General features: G+C 41.1%; 1 protein-coding gene across 1 annotated transcript in view; it reads right to left on the bottom strand.

Annotated features, from left to right (window-relative positions):
• Nucleotides 1-16,042, bottom strand: part of fstl5 (follistatin-like 5) — a 302,534-nt gene that overhangs the window by 199,215 nt on the left and 87,277 nt on the right. Inside the window, exon 3 of the mRNA XM_084331655.1 lies at nt 6,042-6,287. Coding sequence (XP_084187781.1) covers nt 6,042-6,287 — 246 coding nt within the window. The remainder of the gene's footprint in view (nt 1-6,041; nt 6,288-16,042) is intronic.

Here is a 16,042-nt window from a genome sequence, read left to right as displayed (position 1 = left end):
AAGTAAGTATATAGAGGCCGCGAAATATATATATATATATATATATATATATATATATATATGCGGTAAATATACAAATAATTGTGACTGCGCCCAGCGCTTTAACCGAAAGTCGACCACGGTCAAATCGCCATAAATACATGAGCTTTTGTTTACTATTGTTGTACGAAACTGTCGGAAGAATTGATCTACCAAAGCAGGATGAACACAGCGTAATTTACAACAAGAGAAAGGGACATGTGTCTTGCGATCATTCAAACTTAATAGAAGATAACACAGTAGGTTAAGTACAGTGGGTCAAACAGGCCAAATGGCTAAGCAGCGCAGAAACACTGCAGAACAGAATATAGAAATTTTGTTTTTTTAGTTCCTCTCCCAAAATTCGGTAAATCCGAGACAACGTTTTCAGCACCATGACGAGTGTGGTCGGCCTTTTGAGGAATTGTACTTCTTGCTGGATTTGTTGCTCACCTATGCCTCGTCCGTTGCCTTTGAGATGTCATTTATCAGTCTACCACAAAGCAAATCCTATAACTGCACCCCAAAGCTCCCCACATTATTCCTATTGAAACCATTTAAACTTGCAGGTTGAGTGGGTTTTAGGTGAGTTATCCCATAGGTGTAAAACAATGCAGGACCAGCCCAGGCTGACCAGCACCAGTAACCCTTTGAGGACCTCTTGTGTGTTTGTGTGTGTGTACAGGGGACATAATGGAGAAATGGTCCACATCTATCCACAGACAGTTGAACCTGATATTAAAATGACAGGAATCCATTATTAAACTGTGATATTCAGTATATATATATACAGTAGTTTAATGCATGGTAAATTGAAATTGAAACCATCACCTGAAGAAGAAGTCATTAAACGACACATTACACATGCCATCGAGGCACATTCCATTTTTACACACTAATAACCCCAAATCGTAATTATGCCTGGTGTTGGCAATAAGCTCCATTACATTTACTCAATTATCCATTTGCCCCAATTTGCACTGTGACTTTTGCATTTGCTGCAATGAGCAAATGATCTGTCGCCATTTACTACGAAGACCGTTCCCTTGTTTCCTATGTGGAGAAAAAGCCTTTCAGCCTGTCGTGGGGCGGGAGCGTGGTGGGGTATGGGGTGAATTAATCACCGGAACGTGGATAGAAGGATATTTGCACAGGCTTCAGGAGCAAACGAGGCCTGTATTTGTATCAGTTTGTATTTAAAACACGCTGAAGACTGCAGTCGGCCCGGCAAGTTCCCAAGTGTTCCACAATAACAATGATTTGATTAGACATTTTTTTTAAACGATGTGGAATGAGCCGGGGTGAGATGAAATAAAGAAAGAAAGAAGAAACAAGTTCTAGGTGAAGCCTTTCTTCTTCTTTTTTTTTTTTTATCGACTGTCTGACGCTGGTCAAATATCACACCCTGACTTGTGGATAGACATTGATTGGTGGGGGGTTGGGTCTTGATTAGCTGATGGCAGAAAGGAGGCTGAGCAAGACAAGACAAGACACATGAGAGAGGCTGATAGGGCACCAGACAATATGGATATGTCATTGATCTGATCGCCTTTTTCTCTAATTGGAATGAAACAGATTTTCAGCACTCGGCATACTTGTGCCGATACCACTTACTTATTTTAAAATCACACACACGAGGCCCTGCTAGAATGAGGATTTATGTGTCTGCAATTCTGTGGTGCGTAATTCGATATTGAGCCCTTATTTAAGGATTTGCTGGGTTTGTGTGTTTGCAGCAAGATGGTTTTAGCAGGCTAATTTGTTGTAAAAACCCACATCTCTAGTTTAACTTCATGAAACAGCCATGTGGGGATGTTTGTGCAGTTCTCTTTCTTCCAGCATGGCTGACTGTAACATAGCAACCATTGTTTTGTACATGGCAATGGAAGAGACAACGGTTGCCATGTGTTTTCAGATGAGAAATAACAAAATTCTTTAACAAAATTCTTTACTGGATCTTGTCAGCAAGTCACGGTGGAATAATCATGCTAATCATGTTTTACCTGCTCTACCGCTACACAGAAATTTGGCATTTTCTTTTGAAAGTAGTTACCAATGATTACAGCCAGCCATACTGGAAGGAAGAGAACTACACAAACATTCCATGCAAGGCCTCTATTGACCATTTCAAAGGAATATCACAAGACAAAATTAGAAGAATGTTTATAATAATTGATTGATTCAGATTCAGATTACTTTAATCGCCATTATGTTTACAAAACACATAGGGACGTGATACAGCATTTACAGTACAGTACATAAACTTTGATTGATTGATTGTTTGATTGATTTATCGCTGCCATAGTGCTGCACAGAAGTATTCCTGGAAAGACTACAGAAAAGATTTGAATCTGAAGATGCAAGGTGGGTTCTAACGTAATTTCCATGCCGTGGTAAACAAAGTAATTTGAAAGTTTCTTGAAACCTATGCTAATCAGTAGCGATGCATCGATTAATCGAAATGCATCGATTCTAATGTGTTCGATTCGATGCATCAATTTGAATATGTTATAATCGATTATAATCTAAATTAATCGAAATGAAAAAATAAAAAATTATTTTAAATAAAAAGAAAATAAAAAAATGTGTGTGTATTGTTTTTATTGACCTATAGTCCATTCATGCTGAGTGAATCAGTTCCCCCAGCCACATTTGTGTATTCAAATTTTTTTGGGGAATTAACTGATAGAAAATGTATCGAATCGAATCGTGGTCAAATGAAGAGATTCAATGATGCATTGAATCGTTGCCTGAAGAATCGTAATCGAATCATTGTGAGGTCGAATCATTACACCCCTACTAATCAGTGACTTATGAATATGCAGCTGTGTGGTGTGCATGAATAGGCTAGTTCAGAAAAGGTCCCTCGCTTATCTGTGTGGGACAAATGTTCTTGAGTGTCGCAGCTCGTTCCTCAGCTGATATCTAGCTTCAGAGAGGCAAAGCAGCCTTCTTCCCCGGGACCAAGAATAACTGATGTACACAATCAATGTTTGCGAGCAATCTACCTTCTCCAGGGAAATATGAGTGTTACAGCGCTACCACCTGCTTCTGGTTCAAAATTAAGCACTTGCCATTTGAAGTGCTATAATACGAAAAACTTGTTTTTTTTTGTTGTACTTTGTATTTTCACTGACGGATGCATAACTCATGACAGAGTTCTTAAATGCACTCTGCTGTGTAAAGGTTACCCAGAGTAGTCAAACTATCTGACGAGTCGATTTAAGGAGCCACTTGCTTCAACAGGCTCACTGTCAAATCCTTGCAGTGGAAATGGTTATGAGACGATGGAACATTCCATTTGGGCTATGGGGGGGGGGGGGGGGGGTGCTGAATGCTGATTTTACACAGAATCGCGTAGCTTCTCCAAATAAATCACGATATAGGCTGAAATTATGTCGGCTTGAGATATGTATATTGCTTAGGTGTAAGAGTTAAACCAGAGACCATAAAGGTAGATAAAGTGACTGTTATTGTAGGTGCGTAAGTGTGTAAGTGAATGATATGTGCTGAATGCTCTGTGGTTGTCAGAGCTTGGTATCGTATCATCACATGTGAATAAGCTGTATTGAAGGGAGAATTGTTGCCAAACATGGTTTTGTTATCACCAAGGTTTATTATCATTAAATTGCCGTTTTCATAACAGCCGGTGCCTACTTAACCTTTGACCTCACAGCATGTCATTGGTTGTATTGCAGCCTGCTTTGGCACATCTCGTTTCAACAACCACTTCCAAAAACGATTCAAGTCAGCTGTGACTTATTGTGCTTGATTTATGTGCCCTCTTGAGTAAAGATGCACGATGAAATGAAAGATAATTAATTAGCTGTGTCAGCTCTGATGTTCAAAATAATGTATGCATTATTATTTATAAAGCCGCAAAAAACAACAAACGATTTGACGATCAGTCGAAGATTGGCAGGGCTCAAGGAAATCCCTACTGCTGTTGTCCACAATATTGGTACCACAACTGTCAAGAGACATTCTTTTCAATTAAACAACATTTCACTTTGGTATAACATTGTAGTTTTCTAGTAAACATACCTCCATGTGCGTTAGCATTATCCTTTGAAGACTAAAATGTGTGCAGGGGGAGGTCGCCAAGCGACAACAGCCCTTGCTCATAAAATATAAACAGCTAATGAGCGATCGCTTGTTTCCCTCCATTATAATTACATGCGTTATTGCAACCCCCTATCATGCCTCAGCGTCACATTCTCATACCTGTCCCACAACATGTGTGTTCTTCACACGCAGACACCCTTAGACGTGTGTTCTTCACACGCAGACACTCTTAGGCGTGTGTTCTTCACACGCAGACACCCTTAGGCGTGTGTCGATCCCAGGGCACTATGATGGTAGGCGAGTGCTTTTTCCTCTACAGCCTCACCCAAACCGTAACACTGACCTTAACCACATTGTTACCTTAAACTAGCCATAACCTTAAAACTATCTTAACCATAACCGTAAATGGCTCAATTCCAATTGTGCCCATGGGGAGGGATACAGTAGTTGTGTTCAGACTTGCAACTTGCAATACACGCTCCTGAGAAAATGTGAAATAACTCCAGTGCCTCTCTTGACCATTTTCCACATTGACTGGTTTAGTGTCCAGGCCTCATGGAATACAATCACAATAGAATCTAATAGTATTATTTAGAATCAGTGGCCTTGGTCTATATTGATAGATGTTCTAATATTGTTTGCCTATTGTGTCTTTTTAGCTGCAGTCAATGTGAATGATAAAAACTGCTATTAACATTAAAGATGCATGAGAGGTTTTCTATTACGACTCTGCTGCTACTTGCGTTCAACTCCAATGGCAGTTAAAGGTGCTGCTAGCGACTCATCCAAGGTGGTCTTTGCATTGTCCGTGCAGAAATATGTTGCCTAATAATAATTGTTCAACTTCTGCCCGTTAAGGTAATCAAAAATGATTCCATGATGAACAGGCCCATTGATCGTCATATCCATTTTACAAACATTGGACACACACAAATGCATGATCATGAAATACTACTGTTATCATCTAAGACATCTGAAATAAATCCACTGACCGACTCCGATAATGAAAGGCAAGGGTATTTTAAAAGGGATGAGGAAGAAGCGGACGTGTAGGATATCGTTGATTGATGTTAACTACTAGGGGTGGGAATCGCCAGAGACCTCACGATACGATACTATCGCAATACTTGCGTCACGATACGATAGTATCGCGATACTAAATATATCGCGATACGCTGAGTATTGCAAATATAAAAAAAAAAAATGTTTATCACATTTACTTTTTTACCTTTTTTCAACTGCAAAGTAAAACTTTGTCAACATGTTTTATCTAATAAAATAAAGTACAGTCTGTTCATCTCACTTCAATCATTTTTATTGCAGAACATGGTATTTTCTCAAGCAGACACTGTAAACTGTAATCTGTGTTGCATGTACCTGACAAACTGAACTGTTTGTATTACAGTCATATTCCAACTTAACTGAATGCACTGAATGTGTGTGTGTGTGTGTGTGTGTGTGTGTGTGTGTGTGTGTGTGTGTGTGTGTGTGTGTGTGTGTGTGTGTGTGTGCGTGTGTGTGTGTGTGTGTGTGAGTGTGAGTGTGAGTGTGAGTGTGTGTGTGTGTGTGTGTGTGTGTGCGTGTGTGTGTATGTGTGTGTGTGTGTGTGTGGACTACTGTACTATTACAGGTATTGAAATGAACAATGCAACTTCCTTATACAAATTTTTTAAATGTAATTAAATGTTTTATGAATAATTAAATATCGATACTTGGCGTCCCTGTATCGATACAGTATCGCGATACTACTACGTATCGATTTCTTCACCCACCCCTACACACCTACTCCCGAACTACGCATGTGCAGATTGAAGAACCTAGATCTCACAAATAACAATCTGTATAGTCAAAGTCATGCCTCCAAGAGGAGTTAAGTATAGAAGAAAACGCGTTTCTGAATGGAGAGGACCTTTAAAACGTGATATTTCGGTTATTGATCACAAAATGAGAGTTCTTACCTTTGTAGAAGCACTCTTCGCTGTGCATGATGGTAATCCTGTGTCCTGTGAGGCAGGAGGCGCGGTGGAGCTCGCAGTGATTCTGGTACAGCTTGCCATCGGAGCCGCACACAGGTTTATAGTGCGGTTTACAGCGGTCCAAGCAATTGCACTCGCCCTGACCGCTCTCATGGCTGACCACGCAGTGACGTCCCAAGCCGCAGTATTTGTGTTCACATGGTCCGGGATTATTATGTCCCATGAAGCCTGTTGGAAAGCGACAAAGCAAAATGCACTGTCAAAATATATAAAGTGACGGAAACCGAGTGATGGGGCGTTTAAGGATAAGGAGATTATTATTGCACACAATTATTATTTGAGTTAAAAAAAAGTATTTATAAGAAGAGATTTCTGTTTTCCCTCAGGCAAATAATATTATCTTTTGAGTTCAAGTCAAGAGTTTTATTTGTCACGGCATACAAGTATACAATGAAATGCGGGGGGTCTTGTATAGTTCACTGGTATCTTCAGTGTAGAGGCGCTCGGGGGGTGTAGGCCCGCCCTCTGTGTGAACATCCATGAACAATAAGTATTCTTGACAAGACACAGATCAGCCTTCTACAGTAACCCCTGAAGCACATCAAATGTATTGACTCTCTAACGGCAGACTCTCTTACATCACTGATCTGCCTCTTCCTGAGGCCCCCAGAATAGGCCCCCTGGGAGGAGAAGAAACCACCAGAGCAGAACAAAAACACACCCAATTGGAGCTAATGGCTGCTAAGGCTGGATTGAGTTGTGATCACAACAGTCTGTCGTTGGCAGCGATTCCAGAGACGATGATTATGGGCTTGACCGCCAATGTCTCCGGCGCAGGGCTTTGTTAGAGCGTGATTAATCGAAATCCAGGCAAACAGTGTCCACAGTGGCGAGGGAAACGGCGGTGGTGACTGATGAAATTGTATTGTTGCGTGTTTAAGCATTACATCACGCGCAGGAGTGGTTTGTGAACAATAAACCATGCCTAGGGGTGGTCGTTAGGCCCAAGGCGCAGCCGAGGGTCGTTAGACCCCCCTAGGCATGGTTTATTGTTCACAAATCACGACTGCAAGTGGTGTAAAGCTTTTATACAACTGCCACATTCATCCAACCTTATTTCTATACAATAAACACACATTAATCGAAGATTTATTGAAAAAACCATCCGCCAGAAAAAGTTGTTCCCACAACTACAAAAAAGACAATTTGCCTCCATGTGGAAGCAGATCGGAAGTGCATCCAACCAACTAACACATCCAACTGTGTATTATTGGAATGATTGAGAGAAGTTGCCTCATGTGGAAGCAGCTTGAAGTGCATCCAACCAACTAACACATCCAACTGTGTATTATTGGAATGATTGATTGAAAATTGTATTACCAGATGCAGAATGGGTACAATACAGTACGGCTCAATACACACAATTGTTAAGGGAATGCAGACCTACTTTCCATAGAACTTCATTCTTAGATGCTTCTATAGAAAGTAGGTAAAACAAATTAAAAAGTTTTCTTTGCCCTATAGGAAAAAAACGTTTTCTTTGCCCTATTTTTTTATTTTTTTTTTAAACCTACTGTAGAGGGCCTAAACTTAACCAGTTGGAAACCAAGCGTACAGTAATAAAATTAGCAATCAATCAATCAATCAACTCAATAGGCCATGCTCACTTAGAACAGCGCAGCACCCAGCTCTCTCTCAGTCTGACTATCCCCCGCGTTGCAGACAGGAGTGTGTGTGTGTGTGTGTGTGTGTGTGTGTGTGTGTGTGTGTGGGGGGGGGGGGGGTGGCGGTGGGTGGAGACTAGAGCTAGAGAACGAAAAAGAAATTGAAAAAAAAAATGCAAATTAATCAATCAATCAAATCGCGATTTTTCTTTTGTTCTAGAATGACTCAAGACCCATCAATTACATCATCCAACATTGTTTAAAGGACTAACACATTCGCAGTGACAGAATCGCTTCATATTTAGTCGTTATGGCGCTATCAACATATCCATTTGTTGTCCGAGATCTTGTTTTCTCCCGGAGTGAGCCGGCGGAGTGATATGTGATTCGGTTGTGGGCGGGTCCTGAGCCCAGGACCGTGGATTGTTGCCAATAAAGACGTGTAAATGGACTGTTTCAGCCAATCAGAATCGAGAAATTTGCATGCCGTTGTATAATTGAACACAATCAACGGTTAACTTTGTGTGACGCATGGTAGGGATATGCGTCGCTTTCTCTTTTACATCCCTCTCTAATTACCTGTAACAATGGCGGTCTCCAAGCTGCACTATTGACCAATAAATATTGAGCAGTGTTGATTATATGATGTTTCAGTGCCTTAATCGTGATCACCAATGCATGAGTCCTACCACCCTAATTAATAAACTCACAAGGTAAAAAAAGTAAATTAAAAGGCACTATTTTCCAAGATATACCAACCTAACATTTGTCGCAAACAGCGAGCAAATTTTAACTGTTGAAGAGCCTTAATCGCAGCCGTAGCAACTCCACACCTCGGGGGATGTTTTATCCTCTATCTGTCAGGGAGGATTTAGACGATACAAGTGTGTACACTGTGGCCTGATTGAAGCCAATCAATTTGGCAGTTTATTAATTCCCCTTGGAGCGCCAGTGTAATGATTATTCAATGGGAATTTGTGTCGCACAGCCGGGCGTCCCGTGGCCACCGGTGGAGTCGGGGGAAGGGCACGACCATTTGTTATCAGTATGCACGTCCAGACGCCTGCTGATCCACTGACATGAAAGACAAATGACTTATTCTGCATGGCCATTTACTTATTGATGGCTTTGGTTCCAGGGGAGAGAGCATGGACTGAAGTCTGAAATATGACAATCATGCTGCCCCAAAGCTGCGGAATGCCCCCCCCCCCCCCCCCCCAACGACATAAGGTCCCTGTCTGCCTTTAAATCCAGGTTAAAAACCTACCTGTTTACCCAGGCTTTTTAGCTTTTGCTTTTACACTTTTAGCCTGCATAGTCTGATTAACACCTACCCTGTTTTATGTTGTGTATTTTTCTATTTCTTGTTTAATTAAATGTTTTATCTTTCTTGTTGATATATATATATATATATATATTATATATATATATTAATAATAATATACTTTATTATAGTGGTAAATAGTGCCATTTATATGTACAGCACTTTGGTGCAACTACAGTTGTTTTAAATATAATACCGATGTCAAGACGCGGTAGAGTTACACCATATCATATAAAACCAAACGGGATTAAAGATGAGATAAGCGCTGCTGATCAGGAGGGAAGCGCGATGTGAAGGTCACAGGGGGGCAAGTGTTATGAAATAAATATCACACGCGAACCACTGATGGGGCAATAATCTCCCGTATGCAGTTTGATTGGGTTTATTCATACAGTGTAGTCAACTTCAAGGTCTTAGCGTAAGTGACTCCGCTGTGCATCATTTGAAGGGCACCACCTTTTGATGCGCGCATAATGTGAAGCACGGCACGTGAAACCATAAAAGATGTACAAGAACACGGCAGACATGACCAGAATGTCACCGCAGGTCCATCAAAGCATCGCCGCAGTCACTAAAGAACGACGCACTTTTCAAAAGGCAACACGAAACGCATTTCCATGTAAATCGCCTGGACATTTTACTCTGTGCAAACGTGCGACAACTTTCTCCCTTTGTAACGCCATTTTTCAGCCGACCCATTATGGAATCCTGAACGCTCACAATGGCTTAAGCGATACACCATGACTCTCTCAGATATACATTCTCTTTCAACTACTACGGGGGAGGGGGGGGGGCTACCGTTCCAGCTTCTATTTTTGGCATTTTCTCTCTTCTCCGTACACCAGGAACTAGAGCTAGCCCGGCGCTCGTCTGATGTTTTCCGTAACGGCGGCTCAAAGCCCAGAGGCTGGAAGAGACGGAAGTACGGTAAACAACGGTGAGTTCATGTAACCGGTGGAGCTCGGCTGCCCCAGAAGGCCCACGAGCGCGAAACGATGGAACGCACAACAATGGAATAAACAACTGAAACGGCTAAAGCGTCGCAAACCGAGACAATGCCGCGTTCCTCTTTCTCATGCCGGATGACACTCCCCGCTTGATTAAGCTCCTTACGGGGTCTCATCAGACACCGAGTGAGTAAACAAGATGCTATGGAGTGTGGAAAAAGCTCAATATGTGTGTTGTGTGTTTGTACACTCCTGTGGAAGCATTAGCATCTAACGGTACAGTCGCAGGCAGCAGCAAATGTATTTTTAGCCTACCTGTTGTCATGGAAAATATTCGGAATGTCATGTTCTCAGCAGAATGTCCATTGCCATTAAATCTTCCATTGTTCAGTTCCTAACAAGTATGTCATGCACCCATATTGGCTAAATTAGAGTACAAGTAGGCTATAGACACTGTTCTCACGGTGTCACTGATTTGTAGGAAAATTATACTTTGTGACATTTTATGGAGAGATGAGATTATGATGAATGGTCAAATAGCTGATTATTATTGAATTTATTTTTTTGCAGTTTTGGGTGTCGCTACATATTTTTATGAAAAATTAAGCAAATTTCTCATCATGTCATGGCTGAAAATAGGAATATTTTAGATGCAAAGTACCTCCATGACCGGTAATGTCATTAACGCACTCACTCACTCACTCACTCACTCACTCACTCACTCACTCACTCACTCACTCACTCACTCACTCACTCACTCACTCACTCACTCACTCACTCACTCAACTCACTCACTCACTCACGTTGTACATATGTATTGTATAATAATGGTACATTCACTGAAATAATAATGACTACAACATGACGCCAACATTTTGGGAAATTAGCGTACCCTCTTCTCCAGAGAGAGACAAGAAGATAGATACCAGTTTCCTCTCTGTGCGTTCAGTAGAAAGCTATCTGGCTGCACGTTAGCCTAGCTTAGCACAATGAATGGAAGCGGACATGGCCGGTTAGCCTTCGGGAGAGGTGTTAGTTGGACAATGCCTAGGCTAACCGGCCATGTCCGCTTCCATTCGTTGTGCTAAGCTAGGCTAATGTTCACAGGCAGAGGCCCATCTTGGAATGACGTTTTCCAAATAGCAAAGTGCTAGCAAAGTTGTGGAGTGCACCTCTTCTAACTTATTCAGATCGATTACTTCTTTCCACAACCTCAATACTCCTCTGCTTGTTTACATTATATTATGTTCGGTTCATTATTTTATGTTATTTCTCGTTAATTTGTAACGGATGGTGGAAGGAGCCCTTACTATATGTAGGACCTTTTTGATGTTACTACAGTATGTTGATTGTTTTGTGTCATAGGATTGTTTATTATTATTAGTATTATTATTATGTATTTCTTTCTTTCTTTTTCTGTGTAAGAAACTGTTTATGTGGGATATGCAGATGTGTGGCCCTTAGACATAATCCACATTATTATTTCAGTGAACAAGACTAGAAGAATTGTACTGTACATCCATAGAGAAAAAGTTAATATTGACATGATTAAGGAGGCTGTTTTCCAGCAGCTTAAAGATAAATGGTCTGCTGAGACCTGGAGCTAAAACCCAGAACATACTGTACAGTTTGATCAAAAACTAGTTCAGTACTTAGAATGATGTGAAATATAACCTGCCCAAGAGGAGAAGATCTCTGATTAGGTCTGGATTATTGCCTTTACATTTGGAAACTGGACGTTATGTTGGCACTGAATAACAGGATAGGCGTTGTAATGTATGTGGGCTAATGTAAATAGACAAATTAATTAATTTAGTTGCATACTGTTTTGATTGATTGATTCAAAACATTATTAACAGATTGCAGTACAATACAGTACGGCTCAATACAAACTATTGTTAAGGGGATGCAGACCAGAAAAAGACTTTCGTCTTGTTTAAATCAGGGTCCCCCTGTCCTCTGTATCATGTTCAGAGAAAAGGTCTGTTTGATCAGACAAATAGGGAAGATCTTGATTATTTATCAAGAAATACTGAAAGGTTTATGCGAGAAGGAAACATGTGCCTTATTATTATTAATATTATGCTACGTGACCGTGAAGACTGTGTCTTAAATGTTGATGTAATTGTGTGTTGTGAATTTCTTTTGTTTTAATGTTTGTTAACTTACATGTTTTGAGTTATCCTCGAAATAATCATTGTGACAACTCTTTTTCCTTGCCCTGGTTGCATAAACAACTTATGAACATTTTATGAGGGACTATTTAAGGCATAAAAGCTTTTTCTGGCCTGCAGCCTAGTCCCTCAGTGTTTAAAACATTGATGACTACTCTCCACATAATTGGCTCTGTCCCATAGACCTCTCTCAGCAGCACAAGTGAAGCCTAAAGAGCAAGAGAGGGTGGAGCTTTTGCCATTCTGGCTAAGAAAATGTTACTTTCTTTCTCTCTTTCTTTTTACTAACTGTAATTTAACAAATATAATGTTTGCCACAGAGCCTTAGCTGAACATATAGGGTATAGGCTAAATGTGATGCTGCATTCATGTGCGTCAACGGCATCCAACCAGAGTGCAAATGTAACAGTAAAGTGCAATAGTAATATACAATTTACAGGTGATTAAACCGGGTACAAGATATATACATTAGTACTACTGAGCGTAGTGCTAATCAGATGTATGTACAGAGTTGTAATATTATTATATTAATATTAATGTACAGTGATACAGGTATAAAGTAAGGCTGTCAAAGTTAATGCGCTATTAACGCACGATTCTATTAACGCCACAATTTTTTTTAACTCACGATTAACTTTTTAGATTTTTTTTATTTTACTAGACTTCAGTCAGGTGTATTATTGATACTCTCATTGATACTAGGTTTGTTGTACTAGGTGTGTCTGTGTGTCTGTGTCTGTGTGTGTGTGTGTGTGTGTGTGTGTGTGTGTGTGTGTGTGTGTGTGTGTGTGTGTGTGTGTGTGTGTGTGTGTGTGTGTGTGTGTGTGTGTGTGTGTGTGTGTGTGTGTGTGTGTGTGTGTGAGAGAGAGAGAGGTGGGGGGGTGAGAGAGATGAGGAAGGGGCAAGAGAGAAAGAGAGCTGGGAGAGTGTGTGTGTGTGTGTGTGAGAGAGAGAGAGAGAGAGAGAGAGAGAGAGGGGGGGGGGGGGGCGGGGGTGTGAGTCCTCAGCCCTTGTGTGTGTGAATGTAACAAGTTCCTAACAGTTTCTTTCCCCTATTGGGTGAATGTAACAAGTTCCTAACAGTTTCTTTCCCCTATTTCAGGCACACTTTATTCATTTTTTTTATTATTATTTTCTTTTAAGTTATTTTGTGCATCACTCTGTTTTGAATTTGATGCAAATTTGCAATGCATGAGGGTCATCCTTTTGTGTTAAATGGCTGCATAAAGCAAGCATTTTGTTGACTCTCATGTTGATAAGAGTATTAAAACTTGGAACTTGAAAAAGATCTGTTTAACCCTTTAATCGCCAAGGACGCCGTAACACGTCATTCCCCGCCATGCGTAATCTGCCAATGACGCCATAACACGTCATTGAGATCAATATTTTAAAAATCTGTGATGGCAATCATATTTCACCCGCGGAGTCTTGAGATCCCCTGTTGATCTCCTCTCAACTCTCCAACGGTTCAAGAGCGCCATCTGGTGGCCGATCGGCGGATCGCCCAAACAGCAAACCGGAAACGGAAACTGGTGCTCATCCATATTCGGGGACTCGAGCTCGACACAATGGATAGCGATCCGTTGCCAATAACTCGATAAACAACATGATTTGGACGTATATACTATTATACAACCTGGAAATGGATCGCATATTTCAACATCCCATAATAGCAATCTTTTTGCTCCACGCTCATCGCCCAACGGCCCGAGGAGACTGGGGTAAGTTTCAGCGTTTATTATTACCGTGTTCGATACAAACTGCTCTGATGATCATATCACCCACACTACATGAATCATCTAACGTTGGCCACGGAATTATAAACGACCCCCCCCCCCATCCGGTCAACATCAGATGATGAGTAGTAACTTCTAGAAGCACGTACATTTGAATTTTTTTATCTGGCGCCGATCGCTATCAAACTGTATTTGATCATCAATATAATGCATTTAGGGCTATAAATCATGTTCTGCAGAATGCTGCAGAAAACGATAAAAACATATTTATACTTTAGACCGTAGATAGATAATTGACGTTGAATGGGCCATAGTAATGTCAATTTAGCAATACAATTTAAAAAGTTATAGCCCTGCAAAGAAGGGGAACTTCTCCATAGACAAATAGAGCTGGCAGAGGATGGTATAAGGATGTACATAAGCGTGGCAGAGAAAGGGTTAAGGTAGATAAAAAAATGAGATTAATCGCGAGTTAACTATGGACAATCATGCGATTAATCAGATAAAATATTTTAATCGATTGACAGCACTAGTATAAAGACAATATGTTAGTAGTCATACTAGAGAACCCACCCATTATTCGGCTGGTCAATGCCAGTTTGTCGTTTCCAAACGACGGGACAAGAATAGGCAATGCCAGTTGCTGTTTGTGAGTCCCAGGGGGAACATCCGCCACGCTACTTTCCATCCCATTACACTCCCTGGCCTCATCACTGAACCTGGGCCGCGCTGTCTTCACATTCTCTCCGCATTTCACTAAGCAGGCCTATTTGTCAGAGTAGTGCTAATTTGATTGTAAACACTACTCCTCTGTACTACTTCACAGTACATTGAGCTGTTAGCAGGCGGTAGTGAATAATAGTATGGCATAGGCGTAAGCTATTTCTGATTTTGTTTTGTTTACATTTTGCCCTCGGGTTAATGTGGATAACTTGCATATGTAGTTAAATGTGGTTTTGTGTGTGTGTGTGTGTGTGTGTGTGTGTGTGTGTGTGTGTGTGTGTGTGTGTGTGTGTGTGTGTGTGTGTGTGTGTGTGTGTGTGTGTGTGTGTGTGTGTGTGTGTGTGTGTGTGTGTGTGTGTGTGTGTGTGTGTATGTGTGTGTGTGTGTGTGTGTGTGTGTGTGTGTGTGTGTGTGTGTGTGTGTGTGTGTGTGTGTGTGTCTCACCATTACCGCAACATTTCTAGCCTCAGGTGTCTTGCTCAAAGATAAGGAATATCCTTGACAGACGCAGTATGAAATCAATGTGATGCTTTCACGTTCTGAGAAAAGCATGAACAACAAAATATTCATGGCTACTGAAAATCATTGGATGAATCTCTGACGATCGCAGCCTTGAAGGTCATGTTTTGATTTGTACTTCCAGACCAAGTAAGATAGAAATGGACGGAGTGAATGCAAGCAAGAAAGTGTATATTGTACTACATCAATATTCATTAAAAAGAAAAAATCATCATCAAAGTTCATATATTTAAAAAAAAAATTATTTTGTATTTTATTATTTTAATTATGGATGTGCATGGATTTTTGAAGAGTAAACCTCGATGGAAAATAGCCTATTTGCAACTTCCTTGCTCGATTTCAATTTAAAAAATGCAGGCGTACAGTATATTACTCCAAAAAGTCTTTAAATTCCGTCTTTTACAGTTTAGGAATATATTTGTAAGTCATTGTAGCTGTCAGCAGCATCCGGCATGAATAGAGCTCCGGACCCATGATCGGAAGATCACCGGTTCGAGCCCCGGTCAAGGCCGTGTTCAGAAAGTGGGGGCACTCCGTCTTCTGGACTTGTCAGTAACAATGCCCCTGTTACGGTGATAGGGACACCATATAGCTGAGAGTACCGTCCTTCGAATGAGACGCTAAACCGAGGTCCTGACTGAATTTGGTTGTTAATGAACCCAGGATGCCTATGCAAAGAGTAGGGGGTTCCCCGACGTCTCCGACCAATCAGGTATCTGACATCAAGGCCATCTAATCATCCCTCTCCCTTAATTGGCAGATATCAATCCCTGTCCCCTGAGCCGTTCAGCCATTGTGTGGTGTGATGTGTGCCGGGTGCCAGTGTATGGCAGCCATTGAGCCTGCGTAGCCCAAGGTTGGGTGCCACCAGTGGTGGTGAAGGAGGCAATTTCCAC

Source organism: Notolepis coatsorum (assembly GCF_963971535.1).
Source record: "Notolepis coatsorum genome assembly, chromosome: 16".
NCBI lineage: Eukaryota > Metazoa > Chordata > Actinopteri > Aulopiformes > Paralepididae > Notolepis > Notolepis coatsorum.
This window is presented reverse-complemented; position numbering and strand designations above follow the sequence as displayed.